Genomic DNA, 19543 nt, shown 5'->3' with positions numbered 1-19543 from the left:
AGTGCAGTGTTTTTAAAACTTTACCTGGAATTACTTAACATTTTTAACCCTGTTAAATATATGAAAGTATAAACATTTTATTGTATTTTTTTCCATATATTTTGAGTAGAAAATACAGTTCCTAGTAGATGGAAGTATACATGACTGAGAGGAAGAAAAAATGTGTAAAATACAAAACTAGAGGTGAAAAGATTTTTCTGAATTCTATTTACTGTAGTGTGCCTTCTCTCCTGTACTTTAAATACCTTATAAACAAAGGTTACCAGGGGTTAACCCTACCTTTCTTAGGATTAATGAAGAAAAAAGACTTCAGGTAAGGTCTCAGAAATGACAGTTTCCTAGCATAGGCTCTAGTTTTAAGTGTGCACGAACCTTTATGATAAAAGGTGTTTTCAACTATACTAATTTTTCCAGTAACAAAAAATCTGCATTGCTGAGTATCCACTTCTTAAAGCAGATACAGACCAAGATACTTCTACAATTGCTTTTTAAAATCTTTTTTAAATGTATTTTTAAGTCTTTTGAGAGAGAGAGAGGGAGAGGGGCAGAGACAGAAAAGACATAGGATCCCAAGCAGGCTCTGCACTGTCAGCACAGAGTGCTGAGTAAGCTACCCAGCTCCCCTATAATTGCTTTTTAAAACATTATTCAGATTTATGAACGCCTAAATGCTCAACAGACTAAAAAATAAAGACCAATTTGTAAATAAGCCTATTTTAATGTTTCTTACAATAGAATAAATAGTTCTCTTGAAGGCTGCAGATATGTAAGGCTGTTGGGCAGTATTTGGAGAACCACCACAGAAACGGTGTCTTCTTAACTGGTGAGTAGTCTTCAGTAATTGTCAAGAGTTACTTGTCTGAAAGTGCTGTCAAACCAGCAAGACTGCATTTATGCATCCATCGTTTTCAGGATTGTTGGTAACCTGGGCATATTTTCCTGAAGAAAACAACGCGGGAAAAAGGAGAGATTTAGCTAATAAAAATTAACTTTGCCCAAAATATTTCTAATGGACACTTTTAAGAAAGAAAAAAATAAACGATAGTAGGATCAATGAGATTTTACAAAATCGCTCAAAATCAAACAAGTTCTGGAGGCAATTTTTACATACTATTGTTACACTTTTATAAATAGTGGTCAGCTCCATTCTGTTAGTACGTTGTATTAACAAGCCCTTGTGGATTTACCTGAGCATTGTTGCTTTTCCACACACTTTTCTTACTAGAAAATGCAGTAAGTTTTCATTAAGTTTCAAGTTAATCTAGCAACCTATTTTAAAACTGATGTCTGCCAATATGAAGTAGGAGTTAATGACTCATATAAAGACTCAATCAAGAAGTCAGAGTGTACTCTTCAATTCTGAAGAACATTAAAGCTTACCTGGACACTAAAGGCAGAAAACCAAGAAAACGAGGCATGGCGTCTTTCTGTTTTTTAATTATTATTGAAATAGTGTGGCTATGTGTTTGATGTAGGTCTCCCTTCCCCCATTCCTGGGGGAATTCTAATTCCTTCCAATATGTTACTTATAATTGTAACTTTCCATCTGCTTCTTTCATAGTTTCTCTTAAAACAGCCCTAAATCTAAAAATCCAGTACACTTTATAAACTGATATCAATAATCCAAACTAAAAAGAATCACATTCATAAGGATTTTTCGTAAGTTTACGTCTGATTTACATCATTTTTACTTATCCAGCAATTCTGCATTAAAATTTGCTTACATACTTCCTACCAACTTAAAAATTTCAATTTTAGGGTTATAATAGCAGCAGCCCCATATTCAAAACTTTACTTACCCCAAATAACCTTGCCTCCTTGTGTCACAAGGCCCAACTCACTCACGTTCACTTCAATGACAGTACCTTTGGTAATAACACCCAAAGACGTATATAGTGGGGATGAGGGATTCTTTTTTACACCAAGTATTGGCAGGCAAAAGGTGGCTTTCAATTCAGGATGTGTTACATGGGCCTTTTTGAAACGTAAGCCCTAATAAGTCAAACACAAAAACGTTATGAGTCTAAAATGTTAACGATGAGCAATCATCTGCCTTTACAATGGTCTTCCCCAACAAAAATCCTCATGGATTGACCAATGGCAAATCTTAAGGCATCAAATTAAATATTTATAAATTCTACAGACTACAAACCTGATAAACACATGGGGGAAAAACTCCAAACACATACTCCTGGAGTTGTTACCATGGAGCTTTACCTAGCATCATACTCAGATTTTCCTCTGTAGTTACGTACATTTACTGAGAACTTGCTATATGCCAGGCACTGGGCTGTAGTGTACAAATAGCTCATTTAAGCATTATAACCTTACAACTCCCGTGTTTTTTTTTTTTTTTTTTTTTTTTTTTTATAACATAAGGATTGACATGTGAAATGACTTGTTCCCCAGGTGAAATGGCATGTCTCTATATACCTTAGCTATTTTACATGATGAAAAAGGTGGGGTGGACTGTCAGCTTTTCATTGATGGTAATACTGGTCAAAGACTGGAGAAAGCCCAGACATCTTTTACAGAGACCACAGTCAGTCACTCAGTCACTTAGATATGGCCTCTTGGGGTGTAGCACTTCAGAAGCCACGACACTCTGCAGTCTCTTAAATTTGATTTTTCCACGTATGGGGTAAGGGTACATCAAGTACTTAGTAATGGACTCTTTAATGAAGCTTGTAATAAACTTACACAGTTGGGAATGCCCTTTGACTAATGCACAATAAGAGACTTATCTGTCAAGCTACAGAAAGCCTAGAACAACATGACCAGTATATTCTCTCCCTACAGAACTGATAAAGTTACCAAACTATATTTAAGAGATTATGAATATGAAATCAAAATAAGAGGCATCCATGATACAATCCAGGGACGGGTCAAGGTTTTCTGTAAAGGGATAGTGAACATTTTAGGTTTTGCAGGCCATATGGTCTCTCCTGCAACTACTCAAAAGTCTGCAGGAAAACACAGCCATAGACATTATGTAAATGAAAGGGCACAACTGTGTTTCGACAGAAATTTACAGAAACAGACTGTTTGACAACATTTTAATCCATTAAAAATTATTCAGGTTGAGAAACGGGAACACTGCCAACCTTCCTCTGATTGTTTTTCTAAGCAGGTTAGATATCCAGTGGGGAGAGTAATTCAGTCTGTTTAAAGGGATTTTGCAAAAATACACAGCTGACCCACAAAAACAGGTTTGAATTGCACAAGTCCACTTACATGAAGACTTTTTTTTGATATTTATTTTTCCTTAATGATATTAACTTTTTTTTTTTTCTTTAAGTAGCCTTCATGCCTAGCGCAGAGTCCAATGTGGGGCTTGAACTCAACCCTGAGATCAAGACCTGAGCTGTGATCAAGAGTCAGATGCATAATTGACTCAACCACCCAAGTGCCCCTTTTTTTCTGGTGCCCCTTTTTCTTTAGCTTTAAGAATACAGTATATGATACACTTAACATACAAAATATGTGTTAATCGACAGTTGATGCCATTAGTAAGGTTTCCAGCAACAGTCTATTAGTTTAGTTTTTGAGGAGTCAAAAGTTATATGTGGATTTTCAGCTGTGCAGGTGGTGGGCAACCCTAACCCAAGTTGTTCAAGGGTCAACCATATGTTCAATTACATCTTGGGAAAGGGGACCAGACTGGTTTTGACCATTGGTGTCAAAGGAAATTAAAGTCCCACTCTTATATTAAATTCTTTTTCCAATGATTACATACTGTTTTCAAAAGCATTAATTGCCCTAATAAATAGGATTTGCTTCTTGAAAAAAACTGTCCCTACTGAAGTTTTTGAACTGTTCTTAAATATAACAAGTGTCAGGTATATAGATTACTTGCTGAGTAAAATGACTTAATGTGGAAAATGAAGATTCTAATATGCCATCTATTTAAAAATCAGGATCCACTGACACTGTAATGAAAACTACTTTTCATCTCTTGTTTCTTATGAAGACAAGATTCTTGACAGTACAGGAAAATTCCTAAGCCATCCCTGTCAATAACTTAAAATAACAAAAACAGCCTAAAAAATGTCTTTCAATCTCTTTTCATATCAATTTCAGGAATTTCAGGAAATTCTACTTTACCCAATTTAACACAGCAACCAATATTTAATCCATCCCACTCTTGCAAGGGACTTACCATTGGCCTAATGAATCTTTCATATTTAGGTGGTTTTCGAGTAAAGCCATCTCCAACAAAGCAGACTTTTGTAACCATCCTCTTCCATGCTTTCTTCTTTCTCTTTCCTGTTCGAATAACTTTTAATACTTCTGTTTCTCCCTGGGCACGAACTTTGGGCAAAGGGACTTCCCATTTTCCCTAAAAACAGACCATCATTTAAATTTGTTAGTAAACGGCAATGAGAATGAAAAATCTAATTTTTTTCCTACACCAACAAGATTTTGGCTCAACTGTTTCTAGAGGTCTGTACTGTCTCCTCACAAGCCCCAAATTAATTGGAATTAATGAAGTTTCATATTATGAACACATTAAATAAAATGGTTTGCTTAAGCTAAAAATCTTAATGGCTTGTTATGGATGAAAAATGCCACCTGTAATAAGTCAGTGACTTCTTGAAACTATATGTGCTGACTACCAAATAGTTCATATGTAAAATTAGAAGACTGTTTCCAGGGGCGCCTGGGTGGCGCAGTCGGTTAAGCGTCCGACTTCAGCCAGGTCACGATCTCGCGGTCTGTGAGTTCGAGCCCCGCGTCAGGCTCTGGGCTAATGGCTCAGAGCCTGGAGCCTGTTTCCGATTCTGTGTCTCCCTCTCTCTCTGCCCCTCCCCCGTTCATACTCTGTCTCTCTCTGTCCCAAAAATAAACAAACGTTGAAATGTTAAAAAAAAAAAAAAAAAGAAGACTGTTTCCACCTCTTAATATATCTATTTTTACCTCAAGTGAACTGTTAGATTTTATTACTAGTGAGACAAAATCATCACCACATACTTTGAACCTCCCTAGAATGCAAATTGTTTGAAAAAAGTGAAAGGCAGTATAAAGAATCTGACTCTGGAGCATCTGGGTGGCTCAGTCAATTAAATGTCCAACTCTTGGTTTTGGCTTAGGTCATGATCTCACAGTTTATGAGATCCAGCCCCACGTCAGGCTCTGTGCTGACAGTGAGGAGGCTGCTTGGGATTCTCTGTCTCTGCCCCTCCCCTGCTCTCTCTCAAAATAAATAAACACTGGAAAATAAGTATTTAATAACTTTTAAAAAAATACTAAAAATTTTTTTTTACTTATTACTAACACATAGGTTCTAGAAGCAGTTCTACCATTTCATAGATCTGTGAGCATGAATGATTTACAACCTCCTGGACTTCAGTCTTTTTATTTGTAAAATGAGGAGAGGTTAAGTAGATAACCTCTAAAGTTTGTTTTGGTGCTCAAGTTATACCATTCTAAATGCAGATTCTTACACACCAAAAAAACAGTGTGGTTTTTAAAATCAAATTTGGAGACTGAAAATTCTTTAAAGATAGATACCACATATTCTGTTGCTACCTAGATTTCTGTCAATTTATCCACAGGTGTTTAAAAACAGTACCTATATCTTTTCCTGTTTTTAGCAGAATTTAACCTAATTTGACACAAGCGCAATTCAGTAATGTTTTTAAAAATTCTGAATTTTTATTTAAGTCAAATCAATTAGAGGGTTTTTCACTATTCTACTTCTGAACAAATTTTAGCACAGTAGGGCAGCAAAAAACCAGCAGTCGTATCTTTCTCTGCAAGAGCACAACACCAGGAGGTGTCAAATGTAGGAAGTTGTTAAAACTCTGAATTTGAGATGCACTGCTAACTTTTTAAGTACTTTTTTTTACACTAAAGATGTGTGGTATTCTAATACATTTTTAAAAAGCTGTTAAACACTAACATGTTCTGGTGATGAGAAAGTAAATATTTTATTAAAGAATACAAAATGAAATTTACAAAGACTTTGATACCTGAATAATGGGAATAGTAGCTGGATTTCATGTATCCAATTAAACTGAAGGAAAAAAACTAAGATTAAATTTAAGTAATTCTCTCCTGAACAAAAAAGAAATAAATGCTTCAATTTTCATTACTTACTGCTTTCTCTTTTCGTTTTTGTTTAATCATATTGGAAAGTACTTTAGCTCGGGACTGTCCCTCCCTGTCCAGCAGATACGCAGGTACTGCTCCTTGTGGAGTCTTTTCATCATTCTTTTGCTTGGTGTTTCTCTTTTCATGCATCTTGATACTATCAAGAAAGAAAAAGATTCAAGATTATCCGTTTTAAAACCTATTACTAAAAAGACATTAACTTGTTACAACAAAGAAATGATCACTTACGTCTTTTTCATTTGTATTTTCTCAGCATGGCGCTGTTTATGGTAGAGCTTAGCTTTCAGACCAATCATCTTTTTTGCCTTCTTTGAACGTTCATGAGCCTCTCGACCTTCCTTCTTTCTCTTTTTCTCATGGTAATCCAAACGATAGCCATAGCGCTTCCGGTGTAACTCAATATATTCGTTTTGTGGCTGTAACAATGCAAGAAACATTGATTTTAAAAATGACAGAATTATGTTAAAAAACTTTCTGAGCACCATATGAAGTATAGAAGGCCTTATGTCATCCAAATGTTCACTTGGTTAAGTAACTCTTGTGCTATTAAGCCTAGACAAGTGAGTTAAAAAATGTTTGTTTGATCCTGGATGATATCAGGCGTCAGGATTCACATCTGTAATAATCTCAGTGAAAGTTTCTGTTCATTGAAAGGAACTTCCAAAATCCACTGGCCCCACAAAAAGGATGACCTGATTCCAGGATCTCTCTCTGTCTCTTTTTTTTTTTTTCTTAACATCAGTAATCTGGTTTTTCAATATCGTCATCATTATCCTTTTTATTTAAAAAATTAGTAAGTCAGTTTTATTTACATACAATTTACATATAATGAAATGCGCCCTTTTAAGGTGCAGGTGTACAGTTTTAAGTTTTAACAAACTGTAACAGTTTTGTAACCACCACAATCAGCGTAAGAGAGTCTTTCCATTACCTCAGAAAACTTCCTTGTATATCTTTGAAAGCAATCCTTTTTTCCACCTCCAATCTGTGTGTAGTATACTACTCTAGTTTTGCCTTTTGCAGAGCATAGAAACTTACATATTAACAATTTGTAGCCTTTTGCGTGTAGCTTTTCACTTAAGGCTTTTGAGATCCCCCACGTTGTTACATTCATCAGTACCTCAATCCTTGTTACTGCCTTGAGTCCCAGGTACGGATATACTGACCAGCTGATGGTATTTGGGTTGTTCCCAGTTTTTAGCGAATTAACACGCGCCCATAAGCCTTTTGTGTGGTCATATGCCAAACTGCTTTCAAAAGTGGTTGTACTCTTTTGCTGTCACCAGCAACGCCTCGGATCCCCTTTTGCTTTTTAAGGGCCAGTTTTATTTTACATGGACACTTTTATTTTAAACATGTGGCCACAGTCCATTTGTATTTTAAGACTGCAAAAATAAAACAATGACGCAGTCAACTCCAGCACAGAGAATAATGCCGAGTGACAGTCAACCAGGTACTACGTATCAGGTGCGGTGTTTTCAACCGCTATCACATAAACGTTGCGGCAACCACCAGGAAGGTACGTGGGAATACCACTTTGCAGAGAAACACTAAAGATTCAGTAGAAAGAGGGCAGATGTGGCAGATCTGTGCTGTATGCCTGGCTCCGTTTCCTCAGCAATAAAACGAGGCGGCAGAGGGATATCGCTAGGCTCTGGCACTGACGACACACAACACGTGGCGAAGCCGGCAATTTAACAGACTCTGTGTCCCCCAAACAAGTTTTTTTTCACTCAACCGAGCCCACCCTTCCCTTCAGCAGTACCTCCCTTCCGCCTACCACCCCTCACCCCAGGGCCCCCGCCCCAGGGCCCTCGCCCTCCACCAGCTCTGTAGCCCTACGACCCGAGCTCCCAAAACTACCCCCCTCACCATGGTGACAGCCGCAGAGCCGCCGGGTGCAGGTGCCGGGGCGCAAAGAAGTTCTCAATTTTCGGGTCTCACAGACCCGCGAGTTCACTCCACGCACCCCGACGGGAAAGAGTTCTAAAACGACCGACTGCGGAGAAAGCGCGACACATCAGTTCCGAACCTGGGGTTTTGACGTTTAGATAGAAGGGCGGAAGTTGCCGACAGGAGGCATTTGGGTGGTGCACCGCCGGAAGTGGTGGAGTGCGGCGGCCGGAGGACGTGGGTGAGGAAGCTCGAAGTTCCTTTCTGGTGGTACTAGGGCTTTCGCCGAAGTAGTGTATCGTGACGGTGAGGCCTTTGCGGACTTCGGCGCGGTCTGCACCGGCGGCTCTCAGCACCTGGCGGGAAAAAGCCGACCTCCGCTATGCGCTCCAATGCCAGGTGGGTCGCGGACCGCGCGTTGCGACTCCCGCGTGCCTATGACCCTGCCCCCTTGGCCGCCGTGCCCCCTTGTGGGATACAACAGCCAGCCACGGAGGAGGAGGAAAGGATTCCACCCCCCACCCCCCCCCCCCCCCGCCTCGAAGGCCTTCATCCTCCCCCTCAATCTCAGTGTATGGATTCGAGGCAGTTTTTCATGGCTCTATCTTCTAATGTGATTTATTTTCTTTAAAACCCTAATTCTGACATTTGTGCATTTTCAGGTGCAATACATTACGTAATCTCTCTTCCTAGAATACACTTCCCCCAGGTATTGCTTCACACACTTGAGTTCTTTGCTTAAATGTCATTTATTTTTGTTTTGTTTTTTAATTTATTTTATTTTACTTTATTTTTTAAATTTACATCCAAGTTAGCAATAGTGCAACAGTGATTTCAGGAGTAGACTCCTTAGTGCCCCTTACCCATTTAGCCCACCCCCCTTCCCGCAGCTCCTCCAGGAACCCTCTGTTTGTTCTCCATATTTAAGAGTCTCTTCTGTTTTGTCACCCTCCCTGTTTTTATATTATTTTTGCTTCCCTTCCCTTGTGTTTATCTGTTCTGTCTTAAAGTCCTCATATGATTGAAATCATATATTTGTCTTTCTCTGACTAATTTCGCTTAGCATAATACCCTCCAGTTCCATCCACGTAGCTGCAAATGGCAAGATTTCATTCTTTTTGATTGCCGAGTGATACTCCATTGTATGTATGTATGTGTGTATGTATATATATGTGTGTGTATATATATATGTATATATGTGTGTATATATATATACACACACATATATATATACACCACGTCTTTATCCATTCGTCCATTGATAGACATTTGGGCCCTTTCCATACTTTGGCTATTGTTGATAGTGCTGCTATAAACATTGGGGTGCATGTGTCCTTTCAAAACAGCACACCTGTATCCCTTGGATAAATGCCTAGTAGTGCTATTGCTGGTCCTGCGGTAGTTCTGTTTTTAGTTTTTTGAGGAACCTCCCTACTGTTTTCCAGAGTGGCTGCACCAGCTTGCATTCCCACCAACAGTGCAAAAGAGATCCTCTTTCTCCACATCCTCCCCAACATCTGTTGTCGCCTGAGTTGTTAATGTTAGCCATTCTGACAGGTGTAAGGTGGTATCTCCTTGTGGTGTTGATTTGTATTTCCCTGATGATGACTGATGTTGAGCATTTTTTCATGTGTTGGTTGGTCATCTGGATGTCTTCCTTGGAGAAGTGTCTATTCATGTCTTTTGCCCATTTCTTCACTGGATTATTTGTTTTTTGGGTGTTGAGTTTGATAAGTTCTTTATGGATTTTGGATACTAACCGTTTATTTGATATGTCGTTTGCAAATGTCTTCTCTCAGCTTAAATATCATTTAAATGTCACTTGAGTAAGTGACCTTGGTTACAGTTACTGCCCAATTTTTCTTTCCTAATTCTCTGTAGCACGTATTACCATATGAGGTGCTATGTATTTTATTTATTCCTTTTGTCTATTTCCACCAAATAAGATAGAGACAGTATGAACCCAAGGATGTCTTTTGTACACTAATTTTATTTTTATTTTATTTTATTTTATTTTATTGTGTTAATTTTTTTAAATATATGAAATTTATTGTCAAATTTGTTTCCATACAACACCCAGTGCTCATCCCAAAAGATGCCCTCTTCATTACCCATCACCCACCCTCCCCTCCCTTCCATCCCCCATCAGCCCTCAGTTTGTTCTCATTTTTTTTTTTAATTTTTTTTTTTTTAACATTTATTTATTTTTGAGACAGCATGAACAGGGGAGGGTCAGAGAGAGGGAGACACAGAATCTGAAACAGGCTCCAGTCTCTGAGCTGTCAGCACAGAGCCCGATGCGGGGCTCGAACCCATGGACTGTGAGATCATGACCTGAGCCGAAGTCGGCCGCTTAACCGACTGAGCCACCCAGGCGCCCCTGTTCTCATTTTTTAAGAGTCTCTTATGCTTTGGCTCTCTCCCACTCTAACCTCTCTTTTTTTTTTTTTCCTTCCCCTCCCCCATGGGTTCCTGTTAAGTTTCTCAGGATCCACATAAGAGTGAAAACATACGGTATCTGTCTTTCTCTGTATGGCTTATTTCACTTAGCATATCACTCTCCAGTTCTGTCCACATTGCTACAAAGGGCCATATTTCGTTCTCATTGCCACATAGTACTCCATTGTGTATATAAACCACAATTTCTTTATCCATTCATCAGTTGGTGGACATTTAGGTTCTTTCCATAATTTGGCTATTGTTGAGAGTGCTGCTATAAACATTGGGGTACAAGTGCCCCTATGCATCAGAAATTTTAATCCCTTTACTTAGAAGGCAGTGGTAGATACAACAACAGTAAATTCTTGTTGAATAAATGAACTTAATTCTCATACTGATCCCGTAGTGTTATAGATGGAAAGATAGGCTCAGAGATTTTAACTGAAATATTAAAGATTACAGAATTGGGACTCCAGCAAGTCCTTTAAACTAGTAGGATCTTTGCACCACAAGAGAAGGGTCCACTTGAAGTTTCTATTATAATTAGAAGTTTATGAAAAGGTTTTAAAAGACTTTCATTGCATTGTAACATACACGCAGAACAATGCATACTGTAGACATATGCTTCAGTGAGTTTTCAGACTCTGACCACACCCTGTAATTCACACCCGAATCAAGAAATTATATTAGCCTGCACCTCAGAAGTCCTCCTCATGCCTCTTTCCAGTCACTGGACTCCCAAGTAGAAGAACTGTCCTGACTTGTAGCAGAATGGATTAGCTTTGCCCATTTTATACTTTACATAATAGGAATCATACAGTATGAACCCTTTTGTGTTGATTTTGTTTGGTTAACATTGTGAAACTTATCCTTATTGTTTCCTGTTGTAGTTCTTTCAGCTTATGGAAACTTTTAGTAGGTTTAAGTTGTGAGATCATCAGTATATTTTTTCATTTATGATTGTCAAAGCCACTCATGCACTCTTTGCCTTTTGAATCAAGAACAGAAAATAAATGAAGTTCTAAAGGTTAAGCAGTTGTCACATTTTGATTTGTGTAAAATAGAGGAGGCAAAGTGGTTGGCTATGTTGTTTATCATTTGTTCTTACTTTCAGCTGTGATTGCAGGTTAAAAATGGTTGCTTAAGCAGATTAATGTCAGCAAAACTCTTTTAGAGAAACTTACTTCCTATATATATGGTAGTAGCCAAATTGGGTATCATCACTTCTTTTTACCTATTAAAGTCTATAGTAGCTATCTGTTGTTTGCATGCTGGCAGTTAGAAGCATAAAAGTGCATTCTTCTGATCTGGATGAAACTTTAGGTAGAATTTATTGATATAGATGAGATTATAAGTGAAACGTCCGGAGGTTGTGAAAGCTGATTTATAAATTGATTGTGTGTGGTTAAAAAAGTCAAGCTTCTTTACATTAAAGAATAGGTATAGTAAGACCTTTGTAAAAATTGCCATGAATGAAATAGTTACTACTGTGATATGCATGAGACAGAATAGAATTTTTAAAGCTAACCTTTTTGTTGAGGTTGGGGATCATGTGTTACTTACTTTTTTTATTTCTGATAACCAATTCCCTGTGTTGCTGCAGTAAATGTAGATGAACTGGGGAATTGTGAAGTGCTTTATCAGTCCAGTTGATCTAAATTTAAGAGTATCTTTACCTGAGATTTTTTTTTTCCTTTAGCGAGTAAAAGTTAATTGGGCAAACTTTTTTCTTGAATGAAGTTAAAGGCTAGAACTGATTTTTAAAATTTAGATAAAATGTACCTCACTTTAGATGATTTGTTTTAGAACTTCTGCTAGAAATAAATAAAAACGAGTGTTTAGATTGATAGCACAAGATGACCTAGTCAACATAAAGAGAAAAAGCAAAGATATTAGGGATTGACCTTAATCAATAATAAACATATTGGGCTAATTCAAACTTGATATTTTTCTAAAAAACATTGAATATGACACAAATCTGAAATGAAGTTTCTAATTGAGGAGAAATTAAGTACAGTGACAAATATCTGCAAACAGACCATTTGAGCTTGATGCTGTAGCATCTTTTTTCATATATTACTTGATTCTTAGCAACATCATCTTCATTTTGCTTGCATACTGATGTATTTTGTGCTTGTTCTTTAGTGGTCCATGATTTCTATTTTTGTATATTAAGTTTTACAGGCATGATTCTCTACTGATGTTTTAAAAAACAAACCATGAGTTCTTTGTATTTGTTCATAGTGTAACTTGTTGCTAGTAATGTAGAATGGGTAGTTCGCCTTTTTTCCCCTCATTATTGCTTTTGTTCCATCAGGTGTTACAACATTTAGTGAGTTCTTTATTCTCCAAGGCCTAAGGAGGTCTGGGCCTTATAGAATAACTCACTTTATAGCACCAGTAGTAGGCATCCATTTTTGTTGAAGATCATTGATCCACAGGGAAGAAGAAAATCACTGGAGAGCCCTAATCAACTTAATAGATCAAAAAGTGTAGCATTGTGCTGGGCAGTGTTAGTGGAAGATCCTTCCATTTGGAGAGCTCACAGTAGTGGAGATAGCTTATAAATATTTTATATGTCGTGAGTAAATATAAGTTCTGAGTGTTATAAAAACATAGAGAAGGTGGTATTAAAACTTTCTAGGAAATTAGGAAAAGGTTCCAAGCTGGGACTTGAAGATTGAATGGAAATTTACCAGGTGTGGGGTCTTGGGGATTCTAGGACTGCTTTCAGGCTGTGGCAACATTACATACAAAGATGTGAAGATGCCATAGCATGGTGTTCCTGGGGAATTTTGGCTACAGCTCTCTGGTTTAGAGTAGGGAATAGGAGAGTACAAGTCATGAAGGTAGTTTGGGACAGGTTTTGTTGTATTAAGAACCTTTAAATGTTTTGAGTAGGGAAGTGACAAGAGGTTGTTTATTTGAAGGATATGTGTAAAGAATGGATTAAAGCATTATTTCCCACTTCAGTGATTTGAGTACTACTTTTTGAGACTGGTCATATCTGAATGTCAGCTATGTTATTATTTCCTTAGTATTTTTCCTTAAATTCACCTTTTAAAGCAAATTATTTTAACTTCTTAAGCATTACTGTCTACAAAATGGATTCTCTTGGCTAGTTTTTCTGATATTTGGTAAATCATTTTTTTTTTCTTAGAACCTAAAATAATCATGGGCATTCACTTGGGGAAACAGGGTGTTGGAATAAGTTTTAAAAATGTAGCTAAAGGAACTCTTCACACTCTTAAAAATGATTCAGAACTCCAAAGAGTTTTGTTTATGTGTGTTATAATTCATATTCAATCTTTAGATATTAAAACAAAACTTTAAAATATTTTAGTAATTCACTTAAACATAGTAAATCGACTAACTGTTGATGTAAGTTATACAGTTTTATGGGAAATAACCTATTATTTTCCAAAACAAAAATAATTTCATTTGAGGAATCTTTTACACTGCCTTAGTTTTACAAATCTCTTTAATTTTGGGCATAACAGAATACAGCTGACATCTCATATCACCTTCTGTATTTGTTACTATATATGTATGTTTTTTATTTTTGATTGAACTTCTGAAGTAAGTCCAGCCTCATACATATAGGTGGTTGAGAAAAGGAAGAGTATTTTAATAGTCTTTTCAGAAAATTGTGCATGACTTTACCAGGCTTTTGACAAGTGGTAGTTTCTTAGTGCAATGTGAAGTCAAACCCTGTTAGTGAGTTTTTTCATATTTTATTGTGTTAAAATCTGTTCTATTTTAGAATGGATCTAACATGCATGATACCGCAAACATTGTTTGGTACTGGAAATGAAGAGGGATTGGATTCAAGGTATATTTAGGAAATAAAATCAAAAGGATTTGATGACTTCCTAAATGAGGGCTAGTGAATATGTCTGTTCCAAGACACAGGAACAGATTTAGGAGGAAGAATAATGAATTTTGACATGGATTCTTGTATAACATAGCACACAGTCTATCTCCCTGCTCCCCACCCAGTGTCAGATACTTCTATGAATTTTTCATAGCCTTGATAGTGTACTTGAAACATAGTGAATATTCAGTTCAGTAAATATTTTTGTTTTTAATTTTTAAGTTTATTTATTTTGAGAGAAAGAGAGAGAGTGTGAGCAGGGGAGGGGCAGAGAGAGAGGAAGAGAGAGAATCCCAAGCAGGCTCCATGCTGTCAGCACAGAGACCAATGTAGGGCTCCAACTCAGAAACTGAGATCTTGACTCAGGTCGAAACCAATAGTCAGATGCTTAACCGACTGAGCCACACAAACACCCCATCAATTCAGTAAATATTTTTAAACTAAAGTTCCTTAGTTTTGGAGGGGAGGAGTTAAGATGGCAGAGCAGCATGGAGACCCTGAGGTTGTCTCATCCCTGAAATGCAGCTAGATCAGCACCAGACCATTTTGAACACCTCGGAAATTGATCTGAGGATTAATGCAACAATCTGCATAACTTGAGCCACAAAACTTGGCAGGTACTCGGTACAGAGAGGTGAACTGGTGGAGAGAAAAGCCATGGAGGGTAGGGAGCCATTTTCATGGAGAGAGCACAGAAAAAAAGGGGATAGTGCAGTGCATCAGGATTGTGCAAGAAAAGCACTCTCTGAAAGTAGCTGGAGAGAAAGAGAAAGAGTGAAAACACTTGCAGGGGACTGAACAAGAAATCTGTTCTCCAAAACTACTGACAGGGTGAAAGTAGAGGGTTTTAGTACCACCAGGATTCTATTAACATTGGAGAGCAGAGTCTGAAGTTTCGGAGCTCGGTGACTGGTGGTGCTCTAGGGAGGAATTAGGGTGAATCCCCAGGAGTAGGCAGCAGGGTCTAAGGGGTCCCTGTGTCACATGGGGAGAAGTGGTTCCCCTGCTTGGAGTACATTTGGTAAAGGCCATATGGCCTCTCCTGGGCCAAGGTCCCAGTGGACCCTGGAGAGCAGCCATGTTTGCTGGTATTGGGACAAAGATACCAGAGTGCAGTAAAACTTGATGCTGGTTGTGTGTTGTGGTTTGCGATAATTTCTGAAACTCTGCTGCTGCACTATTGCATGAATGTTTTCTGAGGCAAGCCGGCACCCGGCCATTGCTCAGTGAGACCCTCCCCCAGAGGGTTGGTGTGGGTCCATGCTGCAGGGTCCTCTCAAGTGTGGAGTTTTGAAACACAACCCCATGTGAGATAAAACTCTGGAGGGAGGTGGCACCTGGAAGCCGGGCGGACAGCTTACAGGGTAGAGACAGGGGGCGGACAGAGGCCTGAGATGGAGGAGAGGTACTTGATCACGGGTGGGTGAGAGCGATTTCCACTTCTCCCGTGCTTGCACACATGTGCTACCCCAGTAAGGTAAGCAGCGCCACCTAGTGGAGAACAGAGCCCCACCCAACTGCGCCCATCAAGCACATCCCCCAGAAGATCAGCACAAGTCACTCCACTGGCTTAATGTACAGAACGCAGAGTGCTTCATAGTTTCATTTCTAGGGGAGACTTCATATAACTTCATTCGGGTTTCATTCTGTTCGCTGGTTCATTTGTTCATTTTCTTTGCTTCTGTTTTTGCTTAAATTGTTTTCTTTTTTTTCTTTCATAGATACAGAAAGAAAATTTTTTTAAATTTTTTTACTTTGATTTTTATTTAAAAAATTTTTTTATTCTATTTCATTTTATTTATTTTATTCTATTTAATTTTTTTAACTTTAACATTTTTTCTTTACCTTTTTTCTGTATTCTGTCAGGCTTCTTTAAGCAAGCAGAAACACACCTAGGATCTAGCTTCTTCCTTTGTTTGATTTTTTTGTTTTGTTACTAATTTTTTAATATTTTTTATTTTATTAATTTTTTCTTCCTCCAAAATGACAAAATGAAGGAATTCACCGCAACAGAAAGAACAGGAAGAAATAACAGCAAGGGAGTTAACACAGATATAAATAAGATATCTGAACCAGAATCTAGAACCATGTTAAGAATACTAGCCGGGGTTGAAAAAAGCATAGAAGGCAGCAAAGAATCCTTTTTTGCGGAGACAGAAGAAATAAAATCTATTCAGGCTGAAATTAAAAATGAAAACATGACAGCCCAAAACCTCTGAGATGCAGCAAAGGCAGTCATAAGAGAGAAGCATATAGCAATTCACACCTTCCTAAAGAAGGAAGAAAAGTCTCAAATACACAACCTAACCTTACACCTAAAAGAGCTGGAAAAATAACAGCAAATAAAACCCAAAGCCAGCAGAAAAAGGGAAAAAATAAAGATTAGAGAACAAGTCAATGATCTTAAAATATAAAAACCAAAACAGTAGAACAGATCAATGAAATCAGGTGATGGTTCTTTGAAAGAATTAAGAAAAGTAGAATATTCCCTAGCCAGATTGATCAAAAAGAAAAGGGAAAGGACCCAAGTAAATAAAATCACGAATGAAAGAGGAGAGATCACAACCAACACTGCAGAAGTACAAGCAATAGTAAGAGAATATGAGGAGCAATTATATGCAAACAAATTGGGCAGTCTGGAAGAAGTGGACAAATTCCTAGAAACATATAAACTACCAAAACCGAAACAGGAAGAAATAGAAAATTTGAACAGACCCATTAACAGTAAAGAAATTGGATCACAGACCAAAAATGTCCCAATAAAGAAGAGTTCAGGGCCAGATGGCTTTCTGGGGGAATTCTACCAAACATTTAAAGAAGAGTTAACACCTATTCTTTTGAAGCGATTCCAAAGAATAGAAATGGAAGGAAAACTTCCAGACTGATTCTGCGAGGCCAGTATTACTTTGATTTCAAAACCAAAGATTCCACTAAAAAGGAGGACTACAGGGGCGCCTGGGTGGCTCAGTTGGGCATCCGACTTTGGCCCAGGTCATGATCTTGGCAGTCTGTGAGTTCGAGCCACGCATCAGACTCTGTGCTGACAGCTCAGATCTGGAGCCTGCTTCGGATTTTGTGTCTCCCTCTCTCTCTCTGTCCCTCCCCCGTTCACACTCTGTCTCTCAAAAATAAACATTAAAAAAAATAGTGTTGGGAAAACTGCTCAGTGCAGAAGAATGAACTTGGACCACTTTTCTTACACCATATACAAAAATAAACTCAAAATGGATGAAAGACCTAAACCTAAGACAGGAAGTCATCAAAATACTAAAGGAGAAAACAGGCAACAGCCTCTTTGACTTCAGCCACAGCAACTTCTTACTTGACAAGTCTCCAAAGGCAAGGGAAACAAAAGCAAAAATGAACTATTGTGACCTCATCAAGATAAAAAACTTCTGCACAGCAAAGGAAACAATCAACAAAACTAAAAGGCATCCAGTGGAATGGGAGAAGATATTTGCAGATGACGTGTCAAATAAAGGGTTAGTATCCAAAATCTATAAAGAACTTATCAAACTCCACACCCAAAACCCAAATAATCCAGTAAAGACATGGGCAAACGACATGAATAGACACTTTCCCAAAGAAGACATCCACATGGCCAACAGACACCTGAAAAGATGCTCAACATCACTCATCAGAGAAATATAAATGAAACCCACAATGAAATACCACCTCACACCTGTCAGAATGGCTAAAATTAAAAACTCCTAGCAACAACAGATGTTGGCGAGGATGTGGAGATGGGAATGCAAAAACTGCTTCAGCCACTCTGGAAAACAGTATGGAGGTTCTTCAAAAAATTAAAAATAGAACTACCTTATGACCCAGTAATTGGATTACTAGGTATTTATCCAAAGGATACAGGAGTGCTGATTTGAAGGGGCACGTGCACCTCAATGTTTATAGCAGACCTATCAACAATAGCCAAAGTATGGGAAGCCCAAATAACTATCGACTGATGAATGGATAAAGGAGATGTGGTATATATATTCCATGGAATATTACTTGGTGATCAAAATAATGAAATCTTCCCATTTACAACAATGTGGATGGAACTACAGTGTATTATGCTAAATGAAATAAATCAGAGAAAGACAGGTGATTTCAGTCACATGTGGAATTGTCACATGTGGAATTTAAGAAACCAAACAGATGACCATAGGGGAAGGGAAGCAAAAATAATATAAAAACAGAGAGGGAAACAAACCATAAGAGACTCTTAAATACAGAGAACAAACCGAGGGTTGTTGGCTGTGTGTAGGGTGGGGGGAGGAGCTAAATGGGTGATGGGCATTAAGGAGGGCACTTGTTGGGATGAGCACTGGGTGATACATGTAAGTGATGAATCACTAAATTCTACTCCTGAAACAATTTTTACAGTATATGTTAACTCACTTGGGTTTCAATTAAAAAAAATAAACACGCTTAGTTTTTATAGTCACAGAAGACAACTTGCTCTTGTGTATTTTTTTACATATTTATGGTATGAATGAATAAAATCAGAATATATAAGTAAACCAATAAGTTACATTACCAATGAGAAATTAACAAATTAACATGTAGAAGCTTACCTTTTTATACTAAATTTTACGTAAATACATAAATGCATTTTGGTTACATTTTTATAATTCCATTCTTTTTTATGGTATGTACATGTCTTGAAGAATTAAAACGTTGAAAAAATAAAGAATATTTTAACTTGAGAACCATATTTCTCATTTTTGTCAGAATTTTTATTTTCTGAATGATGCATGGAGTTTTTGATAGCTAAAAGTATTGTACCTATTGTTTCAACATAATACATTGTTACCATATATGTTGCATATGCTTTACATATGTCTTACTGACATATAATATGCAAACTTAGTTTAAAATTTTTGTATATTTCTTTTTCAGAGAATAACAGAGGATCAACATGTTGTCCAACTTGAGGAAATTTGTAGTCAGTCATAAGAAAATACCCATCCTGCACATTAATGTAAGTTTTTCTTGTAAAATTAAATGTACTTAGGCACTTTCAGTTCCTTTACTTCCCCAAAGGCCTAGTATACTCTTAGACTAGTGTATCTTTATTTTCAACAGTTTTTCTTAACAGGGAGTGTGGGAGAAACTGTAACAAAGAAGCAGCAGACCTTATCACTAGTCTGTAAATTCATTTGGCTACTTGAAAATTCACTGTGCAGCGTTTTAAAGAATATCCTTTTGTATATTCCATTTTGA

General features: G+C 37.6%; 2 protein-coding genes across 2 annotated transcripts in view; one reads left to right on the top strand and one right to left on the bottom strand.

Moving 5' to 3' along the window:
• Positions 1–698: 698 nt before the first annotated feature.
• On the bottom strand, positions 699–8098 carry NSA2 (NSA2 ribosome biogenesis factor). The gene is made up of 6 exons (XM_047087960.1): positions 7987–8098; positions 6343–6530; positions 6100–6250; positions 4160–4339; positions 1800–1992; positions 699–939 (listed from the first exon to the last, which is right to left on the bottom strand). Exons 1-6 carry the CDS (start codon positions 7987–7989, stop codon positions 872–874), a joined length of 783 nt encoding a protein of 260 aa, XP_046943916.1. The 5' UTR covers positions 7990–8098; the 3' UTR covers positions 699–871.
• Positions 8099–8259: 161 nt separating this feature from the next.
• Positions 8260–19543, top strand: part of GFM2 (GTP dependent ribosome recycling factor mitochondrial 2) — a 74546-nt gene continuing 63262 nt past the window's right edge. The window contains exons 1-2 of the mRNA XM_047087925.1: positions 8260–8406; positions 19220–19301. Coding sequence (XP_046943881.1) covers positions 19239–19301 — 63 coding nt within the window. The 5' untranslated portion in view covers positions 8260–8406; positions 19220–19238. The remainder of the gene's footprint in view (positions 8407–19219; positions 19302–19543) is intronic.

This window comes from Lynx rufus, unplaced genomic scaffold (assembly GCF_022079265.1).
Source record: "Lynx rufus isolate CCGP_SWC_20201006 ecotype Redwood Valley unplaced genomic scaffold, mLynRuf1.p SCAF_1, whole genome shotgun sequence".
NCBI lineage: Eukaryota > Metazoa > Chordata > Mammalia > Carnivora > Felidae > Lynx > Lynx rufus.
Note: the sequence above shows the minus strand (reverse complement) of the source record. Positions and strands in the feature narration are given on the sequence as shown.